This window comes from Zea mays, chromosome 2 (genome assembly GCF_902167145.1).
Source record: "Zea mays cultivar B73 chromosome 2, Zm-B73-REFERENCE-NAM-5.0, whole genome shotgun sequence".
In the NCBI taxonomy this organism is placed as follows: domain Eukaryota; kingdom Viridiplantae; phylum Streptophyta; class Magnoliopsida; order Poales; family Poaceae; genus Zea; species Zea mays.
The window spans coordinates 121335886-121353293 of NC_050097.1; the positions used below are offsets into that span (position 1 = coordinate 121335886).

Sequence of the window (17408 nt, forward strand, 5' to 3'; positions counted from 1 at the left end):
ATCTGGTGCATTAATCATCAATCGGATGGGAGCCAGCGCTTACCGGTTGATGGGCAGGTAGATCTAATCCTATTCGTAGATGTAGGATCGTTCGGCCCTGGTTGAAACATACCCCTTCGGCCAGATGACTTTATAAAAGAGACCCTGAGTTATCACTGAATCAACCCGCCGTCCACTCGGGTTATTCACTGAGTCTTGGAAAACTTTGGTTTAGCCCCCTGCGCTTTCTGAAATTTGACGCCAAGTCCAGAGAGGAATAGAAATAGAGAAATAATTGTAGAAATTGGTTTTTAATACAAAAATAATTCTAGAAACTTGGGAAATTCATACTTAATTCATTTTAATTCCAAATTGATCCATTCTAGTTTCTAAAATTTTGTAATATTATTGTTTATCACCTAGTGTCTCTGTTTTGACATGAAAATAGTAATAAAATATATCTCTTATTTAATCTTGTATCAAATACATAAAACCTTTGGAAATTCATAACTTAAAATCCATAACTCCAAAATTAATTATTATTGTTCCTAGGATCTTATTTTAATGTGTAGATTATTATTATGTATTTTGTTTACATGTTTGGTGTGATGTTAATTTTTGCTATACTTCGTATGTTTGTATTGATGCGAGTAGACGAGCAAGCTACTGAGGATCCTGGTAGTACTTGCTATTGCTTTATGTGGTTTTGGGTATGGAGATACATTATTCATGATTACAATTTTATTACCAGTTTATTATTACTTTTCATGTAAACTATAGCGGGTTTTCTGAAGCTAGTGGAACTTTGTAAAGGCCTCGTAGTGTTACCCTACCTTGCCTCCTCGATAGAGATGTATGGGATTGGCTGTCTCTTGGCAGATGGGTAACATGACTTGTGGGTAAAGATGTGCAACCTCTGCAGAGTGTAAAACGGGTATACTAGCCGTGCTCATGGTCATGAGCAGCTCGGAACCTCAAATGATTAATTTATGGAATTAAATTCAATTTGTCATTTGCATCGCATTGGGATTATTTTCTTATTACTTTTATTTATTATTACTATGGTTTGGTATTCACTTACACTTAGTAACTGCTAATAAAATTTTGACCAACTTATAAAAGCAATGCTCAGCTTCACCCCTTTAATTTGTTGATCAGCCTTACACTTCACATCAACTCCCACCTTTGGTGAGTTCATGCACATTATTCCCCACAACTTATTGAGCTATGAACGTATGTGAGGTCACCCTTGCTATCTCACACACCCCCACAGGAAAAGAACATGTGGTTCAAGAGGAGCCACACAACGAGGAGTTTGATCTAATCTAGGTGGCATCTCCCAGTTGACTTTATGGCGCCAAGGATGGACTTTAGTTCGTTTTATATTTATCTTTTGTTTTGTAAGACTTCCACTATGTAACAAGTACTCTGATTATATTGTGACATTTATCTCTATACACTCTGTTATTATATGCGTTGTCTTCTTTGGCGCATATATGACATGCATCCGGCTTTGTCCCTTAAATCCGGGTGTGACAGATAGATTGCTAGAGAAATAAGAAGATATTCTATATGAAGAACATGATAAGTGTATTAATGCTGAAAAATATCTGGCTTTTGAAGTTAAGAAAAATGAGTTAATGTCTTCTGAGTTATCTTCTTGCCGTGATTCTATTTCTAGTCTTAAGAATTTAAATGCTGATTTAAATGCTAAGCTAGAAAAAGTAAATGTTGCTAGTTCATCTATGGAGCAGGTTTCTATTTGCAATAGATGTAAAGAAATATATACTACTTTATTAAGACTCTAACGTCAGCGTCCACACTTTCATTGCCCCCGCTGTGCCCCCGCCTCCCTCCCACACCCGCGCGTGGACCACCTCCCTCGCCACAGGAACGCCGCCAGCTCGAGCCCCACCGTGCCTCTCTAACCTAACAACCTCACTCGCCACAGGAGCGCCGCCACCCCCCACCAGTTATCCACTTTCCCCACAAAGTCCTCCGGCAGCCGGAACTTGCGCACGAACGACCGCCGCGCCGCGCCGCGCTCCAACCGGATGTATCGGCACCCTTTGCCGTTCATGTCCTCCTCCTCGTCGCGCTTCCGCTTCCCACTGCCGCCCTTCATCACCAGCACCCGGTCCTCCTCCAGCGTCACCTGAAACACAAGCGGATGCGGTTGGGGTCAGTTGCTGGCACCCTGGACCCAACGGAGTAAAGGGACCACGCGCCGCAGGTGGCAGGTGCGGTACCTGGATGTCTAACTTGGAGAGGCCGGGCACGTCGAGCACGAAGGCGTACTCACGGGGCCTCTCCACTATTGTAACACCCCGAGGGTCCACAAACACCCCGAAATGCTACTAAACAACACTTCTGCCATCTATATATAAAATTTCGGCAGCATCCCCTTTGCAAAATTGCATAAACGAGGGGGCAACAGTGTATAAACATATATCATGACAAAAACATACTAAGTGCTATTAATCGGCTAGCAAAGAGAAGTTAAACATACGACATGAACTGAATTAACTAGTGCGCACGACTAGTTAAAAAAACAGACTTCCTTTGACAATAAATTTCTAATTAAATCATGGCTGCACCTCGGCAGCGCTATTGTGAGAGTGAAAGTGGACGTGCTGCTACTCAACTCATTCCCAACATGTATCAAGTACCTGCATTGAGTAATGCAAGAGTGAGATGACACATCTCAGCAAGTAAAATAATATCAAACTGTTTAACCACATAAGAACATTGTTTTACCACCACTTGATTATACAACCTTCTTATTACGAAGGTGCAGCACGTATACAACGTACAACACACCTAGTCACCACACCTCGCAGGTAGAAACCACAATAGTAACATAGTAATGTCACACTTCATATATATATACCTCATGAGTGCAAATGTCTGCAAATGCAAGGATGACTTCTGCCTTCATACCTCTAAGGATATGAAGTTGCATCGTACCCCTCCTCGGGCAACGTACGATGCTAAAAATGTACCGGTACGGTCGGACCATAAGATCACGACATAACTTCAAAATGCAAGATGGATGATGCGATGTGCATGTCATGCCTACAACACTTCATATAACGTGATTCAAAAAGATACTTCAACTTCATCCAAGATGGGAATCAACCACATATATCATTAACAATTGAGAATTAATACTTCCAAACAAATAAACTTCATCATAGAATTCAATGATTAACATAATTAAAACTTATGCATACTCAATGACAGGGAATAGGATGCAAACCAAACGGTAGCAACCACCACTGTATTTACTTGCCTTTACCGGAAGTTCGGGCAAATCCCTAAGTACGATCCAGAAGTCCACCACCTGTTTTTGACACACAACTTAGTGCACCAATTTCACATAATCAGGCTCATAAGCGACGCCGCACCTACGCACAAACTCAAACCCCGCCGCGGGTTACATCTCTCCCCACACCCACCAAACTGCAGCGGGGCTGCTTAATAATTTCATAACTTTAAAATTATGACAGCAGTGGTAACAAACAAAAACTCTAGAGGCATCTACATAAAATTCCCCATAAGTTTTGTACACAATTTATAATTAAATTCCAACATCTAATTAGCCCAAAACAGTCCACAAGATGAACCCTGTAATCTGTTTTTTTTTGTCTTTTGGACAGCGACATACCCGGATTCAAACAGCGATATCTTTTAAAATATAATTCCCAATCAAGCGCATAAGTACTCATTGGAAAGATAAGACAAAGCCCTACATTATTATCATACTGGTTAACACTAATTACCCACGAAAAATGCCCAGAAACTGCTAATACTACTGCTGTTCACCCACCTGAAAATCTGTTTTTTTTGGACAGCAACATAACCGGATTCAAACAACGATATCTCCTAAATTATAACTCCGAATCGAGCGCATAAGTACCCGTTGGAAAGGTATGACAAAGCTCTACATGATTCACCCACTGATCCCCACTAATTACCCACGAAAAATTCCCAGAAATCCCTAGAACTACTGCTGTTCGCCCACCCACAAAATTTCAGGACAGCACCTCTACCGATCCGGATAGGTAAACATATAATCAATTGGATTACAACACAAGTAAACAAGATACAATCTCAAAATCACCTTGAATCCTCCCCCTTTTCTCCCTTCTTCTTCCCTCCACCAAAATCCAATTGGAGACATGCACCAACGCGACGTAGATCCGAGCGGGAAAGGAATGGCACCTTGGAGAGAAGGGCTTGAGGAGGGGGCGGCTAGGGTTTGATGGGGGAGGTGGGGTGGCGGCTGCAAATGGGTGGAGGAGTGAGAGGGGCGTCCTCCAAACCTAGAGAGAGAGGGGCGGCTGCACAAGAGAAAGGGGAGGGGGTGGCTGAAAAAAATCCCAAGGGATTAAGGGAGGGGCGGCTAGGGTTAGGGGAACTAGTGGGCCGGATCAAGAATCACGGCCCAACTCGTTCACACGTCAACCCCCGACCCCCCTAGCGCATGAGTCTAACCAAAATTCTACTATTTTACTGGTGAATGCTTCCCCAAAAATTCCCAACCCCAAAAACGTACCACCCAAAAGAAAGAAGGAAAAAAGAAACAAGGAAAGAATAAACTCCAACTTCTCTTCTTGGCAAACTGGGTATCACACTCTACCCCCCCCCCCCCCCCCCCCCCTTGAAAAGAATTCGACCTCGAATTCTGACACTTCTATTAGAACGACCAAAGGAAAGATCAGCGACGATAAAAACTCACCCCATAACAAAAAGTTCGGGGTACTTCTGCCGCATCAGCTCCTCGAGCTCCAAGGATTCTAGGATACGCAGCAGACGACACTCTAGAGTCGGGTCTTGCTACATGGGAATCGACTCTAGCTCGATTTATTGGTCTGGATTCTGCAAATACTTTCTCAACATAGAGACATGGAATACATGGTGTACACTGATCATAGACTCCGACAATTGCATGTGCTAAGCCAAGCTACCAACTCGGGCTAAGAATAGTAGACGGTCCTATATACCTCGGACAAAGCTTTCCTGACACCAAATCAACCTTGACACATGCAAGTACTTCAATGAATATATATATTAATGCAATACATACGGTGCTCCTATAGCCTAAACCAAACCTATTCAAACAAGAGTAACTTCAAAAGACCAATTTAATGCATGCATATTTCTAGACAGCAGCACAACAGTTAATTGTTTTGCTCATAACTCACAAAATATGCATCCAAAAGTAGTAAACTAGGACTTTATGGAAAGCTTACAAAGTCCACTATACCCTTGGTATTATCATCACCACAAGATTTGACACTTAGAGAGGCCAAACAATGCAAAACGTAAATTTTGTCCAGACTTGGACAGAATTCAACTACTCACTTCAAAAATCCATAATTGGAGTCTCAGTCATCCAATTGAGGCGCTCCTAGACTTTTTAGGAAGCTAGTAAAATTGTCTATATTTCATTTATAAACATATTAGGTTAATTCAATGCATATCAAGATCAAAAGACATAAGAAAGGCTTTGCTGTCCAAATTTGGATAGATTCAAAGATTCCACTTAAAACAGCTATAGCTTAACTTATAGGTCACCAAAAAGGGTGATCCAAAATTTGTTGGAAAGCTTAAGGAAAGTACTACCACTTCTTTAAAATTTATAAGAACTGATTCGAAGTTTAACTTAGACAAACAAGGTCAGTTTCGAAATCTGTACAAAATCTGGACAGATTCCAAGACTAGACTTGAGAAAATCATAACTCCCAAGCTTCTAGACCTATGGTCATGAAATGTTTACACAAGTAAGATGAAGAAGTTTGCTACAACTTTTATATACAACACCTCTACAGAAAACATGGTTTAATTCATTGAACTAGCTGCATAACCAAAACTGGTCATACAGTCCCAAACAACAAGCAATAGATTTATTCAGGTTCTATACTCTTCTAAGATTAAGCGTTCATCGAAGGACCAATAACTTTAGGTTCTTCATTACGAGACACTTAGATCCAACATAAGGATAGAAGCAATATGCTAACTTTTTAAATCATTTTAAGCCTGATCTCACATCATGCAAGCAAGAATCGATTTAACCATACTATGCCTGCCCATATATCCATCCAAGCACATTCTATACATTATATCATCCCATCAAAGAACTCTCTTTTTTAATTATACTATGCATATATATCCATCCAATAACTCACACAATCTCCATCTCAACCTAGACTTCACACGACGTAACTATTTCATACTTACGCAATCACGCCAAGACCAGAAAACATGGCTTCACAACAATACGTACTGGCCTATTCAAATATCCCTCGCTATCTCTGTGTTTCAGCCCACGCTCCGCATATACATAAACAAGATAACTATCACAACCACTACGTCTATTCCCTCCCACCATACAACGTAATTAACATGGATTGCGAAAGAGCTCACTATAACCCAAACTTCCATGGAAATATCCCTAAATAGAAAATTGACAATCAACAACACAAATGTTCATTCTGTTTCTACCTCTTTCACTATAAAAGCAATGATAACAAAGAAATATTGTAAAATCATCTAAACTTCATGATCTACAACTTTCGTATTCAAAGGATAAACAAGGTTTTATTTTATCTCCCATTTTTAATTTGACTTGTAAGGCGACATACAAGATCTGCCACCAGAACCTGACGGAGCATGACCCATAAATTCAAAACCTCATAACTCTCTGCATCTAACAAAATTTTGCAAATATAAACTCATTGGAAAGATTATAACATTCCCTAAAACTTTTATTATAATGAGTGTCTCGGAATTGGTTTCCAAACCGATAAAACAATGCAAACTGCTTTGTGGCAAAACTGATATGATAGAAACAATGGACAACTAAAATTCAAAATCCTATAACTCCTGCTATACTCAACTTAAAACTACAACGATCACGCGTTGGAAAAGTTTGGAAATTGTCCACGACTTTTGCAATAAACTTGCACTCAAATTTATCTTTATAGCCCTCAAATCTGCATGACCTACAGCTAAACTCAGCCTGAGATACTGCACATCGGAGATTCAACTTATATCCGGACAACCACGTCACCCAATCTATTTAACAGACAATTACAAGTAAATACCCATTAAAAGATACTGAGAAAAACTAAAAGTTTTGGTTAATGAGAATTCCCAAATTTGGGCTCTAAAACTATCAAAACGCGGTCGATTTATTGGTGGTTTTAACGACATCTAAAGTTCAGACACAACGGTGCAACAACTTTAGAGTAGCCTAACTCCAATTATATGCAATGAAAATTACAAACCAATACTCTTTGGAAAGATCATGAAATTGCTAAAACTTTCATAATCCAGCAAAGACCAAAATTTACCGTCTTCAATGTCTATACTTTCGTACAAAATTAAGGCTGCTATAGGAAACCCATAACTCTCAAATGTTTAGACCAAACTGGGTGATTAAGCATCCTATGCAAAGATGAAGAAACCTACTACAAAACATTCTAGATAAGTGAAGCCTGATTCAGCCTCCAACTAAGTTAAGATGACTCCCAAAACCAAACAACACCTTACCCATAAAAAACAATATAAAATAAAACCCAAGGCATTGGCAGGTGCAATCAACAATAGGATTTTCCACTACCAAATGGGGATGCAACTCCCCAAAGCCTTTAAACAACACTTTACCTAATAGGTTAGAACACTAAGCACAACAATCAACGGATTCAACAACCTCGTTTGTTAATGCCACTAAGGTCAAACATCCATGTATCGACAATGTATGAAACAACTAGCATACCCGTCTCTAGCACTATAAAACATGGTTGTTATTACACTAGAATCCCACTACTAGAGCTCTCCACAACTATTATGTTGACGTGAAGCAAATGGTGCTCACATCATATAACGTCTTTTTCTCCTCTCAAAAGAGATAAAATTTACAATACTCATAAAGCAATGGAGGGATAACAACAAGAAAACTAATATACTTCTTGACACAGACTCATGCAAAAGCTTCATAAATATTACTTTCAATACTAAAATAATAACATGATACTGTGCTCAACAGTAGTAATTGGACTTCAATAAGACAATCCACATAACCAAACTACCTTGATTAACCTCACATACAACAAAACCTACTATTACTGCACTTGAACAATTTGTACCTCGTGATATCACAGGATGCATTCAAAGTAGTAGACATACATGATCTATCAAACCATCATTCATATAAAAAAAATCTCAATCCGATGCAACAACCCCATCATTAAAGAGATAGATGACTAACAAACATAAGCAACTCCCAGTTAAGCATTGACTTCGTTTAAGATAAAGCGGTCTAAATAATGATTCAACAAGCATGCATAGAGAAACTGATCATAAAAAAATCAAACTACCATACAACGTTGGCAAATAAAAAAATATAAAACGGATTGTCAATATCGTCCACATGACTAGCCTGCAACAACTAAAAATTATGCATAGCCTTTATGGCTATTGAAACAAGCCATAGAAGGAAAACATGCACGACATAAAATCCACTTGAAACCACCCTATTTATTTTTAAAAATAAGGTTGCACATAATAAGAAAACCCATCAGGTAAACATGGTTGGATTTATCAATCTACGTCATCTTACAAATTCACTTGAGTTCTACCAGTCTCAAGATTTCATAGACATTACAACGTTGCCTTTGCTCTATAGAGACAAACCAATTTTATACTAAGATCAAGTTAGCAAGTAGCCACACTAGCCAAAAAAGGTGAGGCGCAAAGCATTGCACCCACGGAAATATTACATTGATAAGTTGGGTTGTAACCCGACAGTCAATCAAACTCAACAACACCATAAAACTACATTATATAGTGTTTTCACACTACACCAAGTCGGATTAGACCCACTATACACAAGCTCAATAAACAATCGGTCCTACAAGTACTAGAACCCAAGAATCCTTTTGGAAAAAACATCCACAGTCAAGCATATAGAAATATATGATAGTAATAGCTCAGAGATTTGAAAACATTGCATCCAAAAAAAACATCACGACGATATGAATATAAAACAAGTACATTAGTAGCTTCACTTGCATAATAACTTAAATAACAACCACATCAAGAAACCAATATTAAATAGAAGTAACATATCATATCAAGCATTACGTCGTTAACGACATACCCCATCAAACCATAAAGGGATTTGGAATAAGAACATTCTAGTCATCTATACAATAAAATACTAATATGAAAGATATACGAACCCATACCCTTCCTATATGTGCAAGTGTGTCAAATTTATCTTCAAATTGCGTAGAATCTAAAGCCTATCCTCTGATACCAACTGTAACACCCCGAGGGTCCACAAACACCCCGAAATGCTACTAAACAACACTTCTGTCATCTATATATAAAATTTCGGCAGCATCCCCTTTGCAAAATTGCATAAATGAGGGGGCAACAGTGTATAAACATATATCATGACAAAACATACTAAGTGCTATTAATCGGCTAGCAAAGAGAAGTTAAACATACGACATGAACTGAATTAACTAGTGCGCACGACTAGTTAAAAAAACAGACTTCCTTTGATAATAAATTTCTAATTAAATCATGGCTGCACCTCGGCAGCGCTATTGTGAGAGTGAAAGTGGACGTGCTGCTACTCCCCTCATTCCCAACATGTATCAAGTACCTGCATTGAGTAATGCAAGAGTGAGATGACACATCTCAGCAAGTAAAATAATATCAAATTGTTTAACCACATAAGAACATTGTTTTACCACCACTTGATTCCACAACCTTCTTATTACGAAGGTGCAACACGTATACAACGTACAACACACCTAGTCACCACACCTCGCAGGTAGAAACCACAATAGTAACATAGTAATGTCACACTTCATATATATATACCTCATGAGTGCAAATGTCTGCAAATGCAAGGATGACTTCTGCCTTCATACCTCTAAGGATATGAAGTCGCATCGTACCCCTCCTCGGGCAACGTACGATGCTAAAAATGTACCGGTACGATCGGACCATAAGATCACGACATAACTTTAAAATGCAAGATGGATGATGCGATGTGCATGTCATGCCTACAACACTTCATATAACGTGATTCAAAAAGATACTTCAACTTCATCCAAGATGGGAATCAACCACATATATCATTAACAAATTATGATCATCCACAATATTAGACAATTGAGAATTAATACTTCCAAACAAATAAACTTCATCATAGAATTCAATGATTAACATAATTAAAACTTATGCATACTCAATGACAGGGAATAGGATGCAAACCAAACGGTAGCAACCACCATTGTATTTACTTGCCTTTACCGGAAGTTCGGGCAAATCCCTAAGTACGATCCGGAAGTCCACCACCTGTTTTTGACACACAACTTAGTGCACCAATTTCACATAATCAGGATCATAAGCGACGCCGCACCTACGCACAAACTCAAACCCCGCCGCGGGTTACATCTCTCCCCACACCCACCAAACTGCAGCGGGGCTGCTTAATAATTTCATAACTTTAAAATTATGACAGCAGTGGTAACAAACAAAAACTCCAGAGGCATCTACATAAAATTACCCATAAGTTTTGTACACAATTTATAATTAAATTCCAACATCTAATTAGCCCAAAACAGTCCACAAGATGAACCCTGTAATCTGTTTTTTTTGTCTTTTGGACAGCGACATACCCGGATTCAAACAGCGATATCTTTTAAAATATAATTCCAAATCAAGCGCATAAGTACTCATTGGAAAGATAAGACAAGCCCTACATTATTATCATACTGGTTAACACTAATTACCCACGAAAAATGCCCAGAAACTGCTAATACTACTGTTGTTCACCCACCTGAAAATCTGTTTTTTTTTTGACAGCAACATAACCGGATTCAAACAACGATATCTCCTAAATTATAACTCCGAATCGAGCGCATAAGTACCCGTTGGAAAGGTATGACAAAGCTCTACATGATTCACCCACTGGTCCCCACTAATTACCCACGAAAAATTCCCAGAAATCCCTAGAACTACTGCTGTTCGCCCACCCACAAAATTTCAGGACAGCACCTCTACCGATCCGGATAGGTAAACATATAATCATTTGGATTACAACACAAGTAAACAAGATACAATCTCAAAATCACCTTGAATCCTCCCCCTTTCCTCCCTTCTTCCCTCCACCAAAATCCAATTGGAGACATGCACCAACGCGACGTAGATCCGAGCGGGAAAGGAATGGCACCTTGGAGAGAAGGGCTTGAGGAGGGGGCGGCTAGGGTTTGATGGGGGAGGTGGGGTGGCGGCTGCAAATGGGTGGAGGAGTGAGAGGGGCGTCCTCCAAACCTAGAGAGAGAGGGGCGGCTGCACAAGAGAAAGGGGAGGGGGTGGCTAAAAAAATCCCAAGGGATTAAGGGAGGGGCGGCTAGGGTTAGGGGAACTAGTGGGCCGGATCAAGAATCACGGCCCAACTCGTTCACACGTCAACCCCCGACCCCCCTAGCGCATGAGTCTAACCAAAATTCTACTATTTTACTGGTGAATGCTTCCCCAAAAATTCCCAACCCCAAAAGCGTACCACCCGAAAGAAAGAAGGAAAACCAACTTCTCTTCTTTGCAAAATGGGTATCACAACTATGTCCACCGGCGCTCTGCCTCCGCCGCCAAGCCCGTGGATGCGTCCATGGCCGTGGCCGTGCGTCGCGTGGTGGCCGGCCAACCGCCGGTCGCCGTCTGCAGCGGCGAGGCAATCCAGCACCTCTGGCAGGTGGAGGAGGCTAGTCACGACCGTGTCGAACAGCTCCGTCATGGCTCTCTCTCTCACTCACTCCCTCGATCTAACTGTGTTCGCGTGGCGAGATCTGTGTCGTCTTCCCTTGCTCTGGCTCTGCGATGTGGCGAGGCGGTGTGTGGAAGGGGATTGGGGGTACAAATTGAGCGGCACCGAGAGTTTGAGATGCTTCGTAGAGGTGGTGTGTTGTCGCGTCCAGAAGGACCGGGAGACACTTGGAAGAACGCAGTGAGAAGGACTAATAGGGGGAGCAGCTGCTTCCGTGCAGAGCTCCTGGGCTGCAGTTAGGCCGATTCTTCGTGGGCCGGTTGGGCTCCTGCCTACAAAACCCAGTCGTAGGCCAATTGGGCTCCTGCAGTCCAGCCTATAAAACATGCAGCACTCCATCAGAGATAGGGAAGTCACAGCATGTGTAATATGAAATCACGAAAACCTCTCTTCGGATTAGGTATATTGACAGCAATGACGACCTTTGGGACTATGAGAAGATCCTGGCACCACAGTTCTTTGTAGAAAAATTAAGGTTCTTAAATTTGACAATAGGTTTGGTTACTGATCCTAAATATGTCGAGGAGACATAGCCACATAGGAGCAGAAGCATGTGCGCAAAGAAAGAGGGAAGGCGCACGAACGCACCAAAATTGGTGTCCGAACCCATCTCGTCAGAGGTTGATGACATATAATAAATATATGTCTAAAGCAATGATCTCGCTCTTTTGACTATGTAAATGCATGGTTAAAGACTCGTGCGGGGCACATGCAAGTTACTTTTGGGATTCAACTAGATCCATGGTGAAACGGCCTTACCAAATAATTTCTGATTTTTACCAAATAGTAGTCTCATTTTTACCGAATAATATCTTATTTTTACCAAATAGTAGTCTCATTTTTACCAAATAGTTTCTGATTTTTACCAAATAGATCCATCAGAGGTTGGTGATTTGCACCAAATAGTTTCCAATTTTTGTGTTTAGATTTTATGCCCAAATCTCACAATCCCAGCATAAGCTAATAATAGGATTTGCATTGATTTTTATGCACTATACAACTTCTCAAATCTATGGGTAACCAAACACCACCTACTCAGGTTGCTTCTTCGGATCTTGGACGTGTGGTTATTTTGGGATAGATGGAGCACATTTTATTTTCCAAAGCACTCATACAAGAAAAGCAAACAAAGTTCTCGCTCGGCGGGGCATCACATTAGGGCTTGTTCGATTATTCCTATCTCATATGGATTGGATGGGATTGGAAAAAATTATGAAAGATTTTGACTTATTTAGAATTAAAACCCATCCAATTCCACCAAATCCACATGGATTGAGAACAAAACGAACATGCCATTATCGGGCGAAACGACAGAGCAAAAATCTCTCCCACCATAGAGCATGCAAAGATCAAAGTGTCGGGGCGAAACAACCGTGCAAAAATATCTCCCACCATAGAGCATAGGGGTGTTTGTTTTATATTAAAATCAATTTTTTAGTTGTTAGAATCGGTTTGTGGTATCCAAACGTTTTGCTTCTTAGTCTACTTCTATGAAAAAAACACTTTAGTCAAAATCGTCCAAATCAATATAAACGCAAAATCATGATGAAAGGAACATGTCACTTCCTTAATCTAACCTTATGAACACATTCATCTTCTATGAGCCCATAATATTCAAATTCTCCCCGCAGCGGGATTTGCTAGAAATCTAGATTCTTATAAAAGCTCACAAAAAAAGTTAAACCTAGCCCAAAAGACCAAAAGAAGAGTTTGGTCCAACGTAGGGTTTTTCACATATTATATGCATTACCAATCCCGTTATTGTATTTTGCTTTTGTAGGATAATTTAATTTAAGTATGGCTTTATTTTTTCAAAAACAATTGAATAAGACAAGCAAGTTAAATTTGTCAAAAAAAAGCCAAACAAATTATAAGGCTCCCTTTAGCAGGCTCCAACTCCTCTGAAAACAATTCGTTTGATAAAATAGCTTCTTATGTGTGTTTTTCGAATGATCTATAAGGAAAATATAAGAGGAGCCAGTAGAAGCCACATTTTTTGTGCTCTAGCTCTCAATAAAAAACAGATTATACACTTGGAAGATTCTCGACAAGAAGCCATTTTTTACAATTTGGTAGGGCTTCGTGTTGAGCCTAAGTTGGAGGGCAATGTATCAGGTGCAAAACAAGTTTCCCGTATAAACCAACAACAAAGTCACAGAAAATTCGCAAAAAATATAAATGTACTTCATTGATTATTTTACCACCGTAAAAAAACAAGTTCAAATTCAACATATGTTAAGAGATAAAAAAGAAAAAAATCTGAGATAAATTTTACCTTTTATCTTAGATTTTTATATTTTTTGTAAATTTTATACAATAATAGCCTAGAGTAGGCAATGAAGTAATTTTATAATTTTTTATGACTTCTGCTTGTTTTGTACAAAGTTTGTACGGAGCCATCTAAAGAGATGTCAGTGATACCTAAGGAGTCGTTCGGTTGTCTAGGAATGGTGACCTGAAACCATTCCAAGTCGGATAACTTCTTTAATTTATATAAGTTTTAATCAACCAGATAAAATCCGAAGCTATTCCAGAAGAAACGAACATGGCCTAAGGCCTTGTTCGTTTACGTCGGATTGCACCCGGAATCGTTCTGGATAATCAAAGTTTATATAAATTAGAGAAGCAACCCGGTTAGGAATCGTTTCGACCCACCAATCCGGCACAAACGAACAAGATCTAAATTAGAACGGAGGAGCAGTGTTTAGTTGAACGTACACATGTGAGATTAATAGGGAATGAGTGGATTATGGATGAGACAAGTGCATCAGATAAAATTCAGTAATTCACGATGATTCGAAAAGCGCAGCTTCATCGTTGTCGAAAGAAAGTGCCCTGCGTCCCGTCTCATCCCATCCCGTCCAATGCTCGTCCACCCTCTGCTGGCCTCGTCGTCGCCGTTGCTTTACCCGCACGAAGAGAGCAGCGCTCCGAGCCGTGCACCGGCTCCACGGTAGGCCGGGGCGTACCGAACTTCCTGGGCCCTGCCCGCTGCAACCCGATCCGGCTTCGTGAGCCATGCGCACCGTGGGAGTCTCATGCCCGTCGGCCCGCGCCGCGCAAGCGGGGACCGCGGGGTGGCGCGTGGGACCCACGAGGCACGACGCCCGGGCCCTGGGAACAGCCGCACGCCCGGGCAGTAGCACTGGGAGGAATCTTCTGGAGGCGCGCCTCCGAAAATATCTTCGTACCTGCTGGCCAATCCCGGCCGTTCCGTTTCTCAGCGCCATCCACGGCCGACGGCCGGTGGCTCCCAACTACTGGGCATCGGGGCCCACTGGCTTCTCGAGGCTTCCTGTTGTGATGTACGATGTTGCGCTGCGCTTTCTGGTTGCTTGGGCTGGGTTGGGCCCACCTTGCCCCGAGCAATAGGAGTAGTCAACGACGTCGTCTTAAAGGGTGTTTTAATGTACAGTAGTTCACTAAAAAGTTAATAATAACAGTTAATATTAGTTAACTAGGTTGGTGCCCGTGCGATGCCACGGAACATAAATCTCGATTTGTATATCAGTTATGCCTCCTGTGGAGCAAGGAAGCGAACGCAAGCCAGCCTTTTGTATTAGTGCATTCTGTTCAGTTCTTACTTGATCATCCCGTGTTCTCGTGTGTGCCATGGCCGAGTGGCAAGCTCAACACTGGTATTGTTGTCTAGTCTCAAATGAAGTCTGATTCCACAAGTTAACCGGAAATCTTCATGGGTGATAGCTGGGTCAGATTCTTTCGCGCATAGGGCAAGTAATGCAAGTGATAGCTATGTCAGTTTACCCCCATTTTCTTGGGCATCACTTGTCTCAAATGAAGTCCATTGGAGGTTCGCAATTTATGTTCCGTGGCATCGCAAGGGCACCTACCTATTTAAAGTTATAATCTTTTAATGGTACATATTTAATTTTCTCAATATTCATCTCCTCTTTTCTGTTATTATTATTATTGATCAGAGTCTGGCACTGGCACCGGCAGACACCAAATTTACAGACACACATGCATAAATGATCTCAGCAGTCATCACGTACGTGATCACGACCGATCACAGCTCGCAACAAGCCAAAAGCTAAACGAAACCAAACCACCTCGATACTATTAGTAGTAGCGATAATTCGTATCAGTGGACGAGCAGGAAGAAGCAGTGCACCGCATGCCAAGTAGACGAAGGAGTACACGAGGTTTAGCTATATCTACGGCCACGCCCTCCTCTAATACATCCCAGATTCACTCAGCAGGTGGCGGTGCAGCGCTCGGTGCAGTCGAAGCTACAGCCTCCGCTGCCTCCGCCGCCGCCCCTGTTCTTGCCGTCGTAGCTGAAGGTCCGGAAGCAGCGCGGCGGGCAGGTGAGGAGCTTCCCGCGGCCACATGTAGAGCGGCGAGCAGGGTGAGGAGCAGCACCGCGGCGGCCGCCCTGCCGGCGCTTCCCATGGCCACCAAGCCCGGCAGGGCGGCCGCCGCGGTGCTGCTCCTCACCCTGCTCGCCGCTTTACATGTGGCCGCCCACAACAACAACACCGAGAACCGCAACCCGGGCGGCGGCGGCGGCGACCCGGGTGCCTTCTTCACCAGGATGCCGCGGTTCAGCGGCGGCGGGGTGCCAGGCGGCGGTGGGTTCTTCGGCGGGTGGGGCGAGGGCGGTCTCGGGTACCGGCGCGGCGCTGTGGTGCCGCCCTCCACGGTGTGCCCGCAGGACGGGCCCTGCCGCGGGAAGCGCCTCACCTGCCCATCGCGCTGCTTCCGGACCTTCAGCTACGGCGCAAGAACAGGGGCGGCGGCGGAGGCTGCAGCTTCGACTGCACCGAGCGCTGCGCCGCCACCTGCTGAGTGAATCTGGGATGTCTTAGAGGAGGGCGTGGCCGTAGCTATAGCTAAAGCTCGTGTACTCCTTCATCTACTTGGCATGCGGTGCACTGCTTCTTCCTACTCGTCCACTGATACGAATTATCGCTACTACTAATAGTATCGAGGTGGTTTGGTTTCGTTTAGCTGTTGGCTTGTTGCGAGCTGTGATCGGCCGTGATCACGTACGTGATGACTGCTGAGATCATTTATGCATGTGTGTCTGTAAATTTGGTGTCTGCCGGTGCCAGTGCCAGACTCTGATCAATAATAATAATAACAGAGAAGAGGAGATGAATATTGAGAAAATTAAATATGTACCATTAAAAGATTATAACTTTAAATAGGTAGGTGCCCGTGCGATGCCACGGAACATAAATTGTGAACCTCCAATGGACTTCATTTGAGACTAGTGATGCCCAAGAAAATGGGGGTAAACTGACACAGCTATCACTTGCATTACTTGCCCTATGCGCGAAAGAATCTGACATAGCTATCACCCATGAAGATTTCCGGTTAACTTGTGGAATCGGACTTCATTTGAGACAAGACAACAATACCAGTGTTGAGCTTGCCACTCGGCCATGGCACACACGAGAACACGGGATGATCAAGTAAGAACTGAACAGAATGCACTAATACAAAAGTCTGGCTTGCGTTCGCTTCCTTACTCCACAAGAAGCATAGCTGATATACAAATCGAGATTTATGTTCCGTGGCATCGCACGGGCACCAACCTAGTTGATATTGAAGC

General features: G+C 42.1%; 1 protein-coding gene and 1 pseudogene across 1 annotated transcript; one reads left to right on the forward strand and one right to left on the reverse strand.

The window, feature by feature from the left end:
- Positions 1-1855: 1855 nt before the first annotated feature.
- LOC109944271 (18.6 kDa class III heat shock protein) lies at positions 1856-11800 on the reverse strand. The gene is made up of 4 exons (XM_023301782.1): positions 11627-11800; position 7395; positions 2229-2293; positions 1856-2134 (listed from the first exon to the last, which is right to left on the reverse strand). The coding sequence occupies exons 1-4, from the start codon at positions 11798-11800 to the stop codon at positions 1904-1906; spliced, it is 471 nt and encodes a 156-aa protein (XP_023157550.1). The 3' UTR covers positions 1856-1903.
- A 4441-nt stretch (positions 11801-16241) lies between these two features.
- Positions 16242-16720, forward strand: LOC109944544 (uncharacterized; annotated as a pseudogene).
- Positions 16721-17408: the final 688 nt, after the last annotated feature.

Excerpts from the sequence above, each read along its gene's own strand:
- LOC109944271 (XM_023301782.1), bottom strand. The coding sequence starts at position 11,800 with ATGACGGAGCTGTTCGACACGGTCGTGACTAGCCTCCTCCACCTGCCA. Across the intron at positions 2,135-2,228 it reads TCTCCAAGTTAGACATCCAG|GTGACGCTGGAGGAGGACCG; the intron begins GTACCGCACCTG and ends CTTGTGTTTCAG.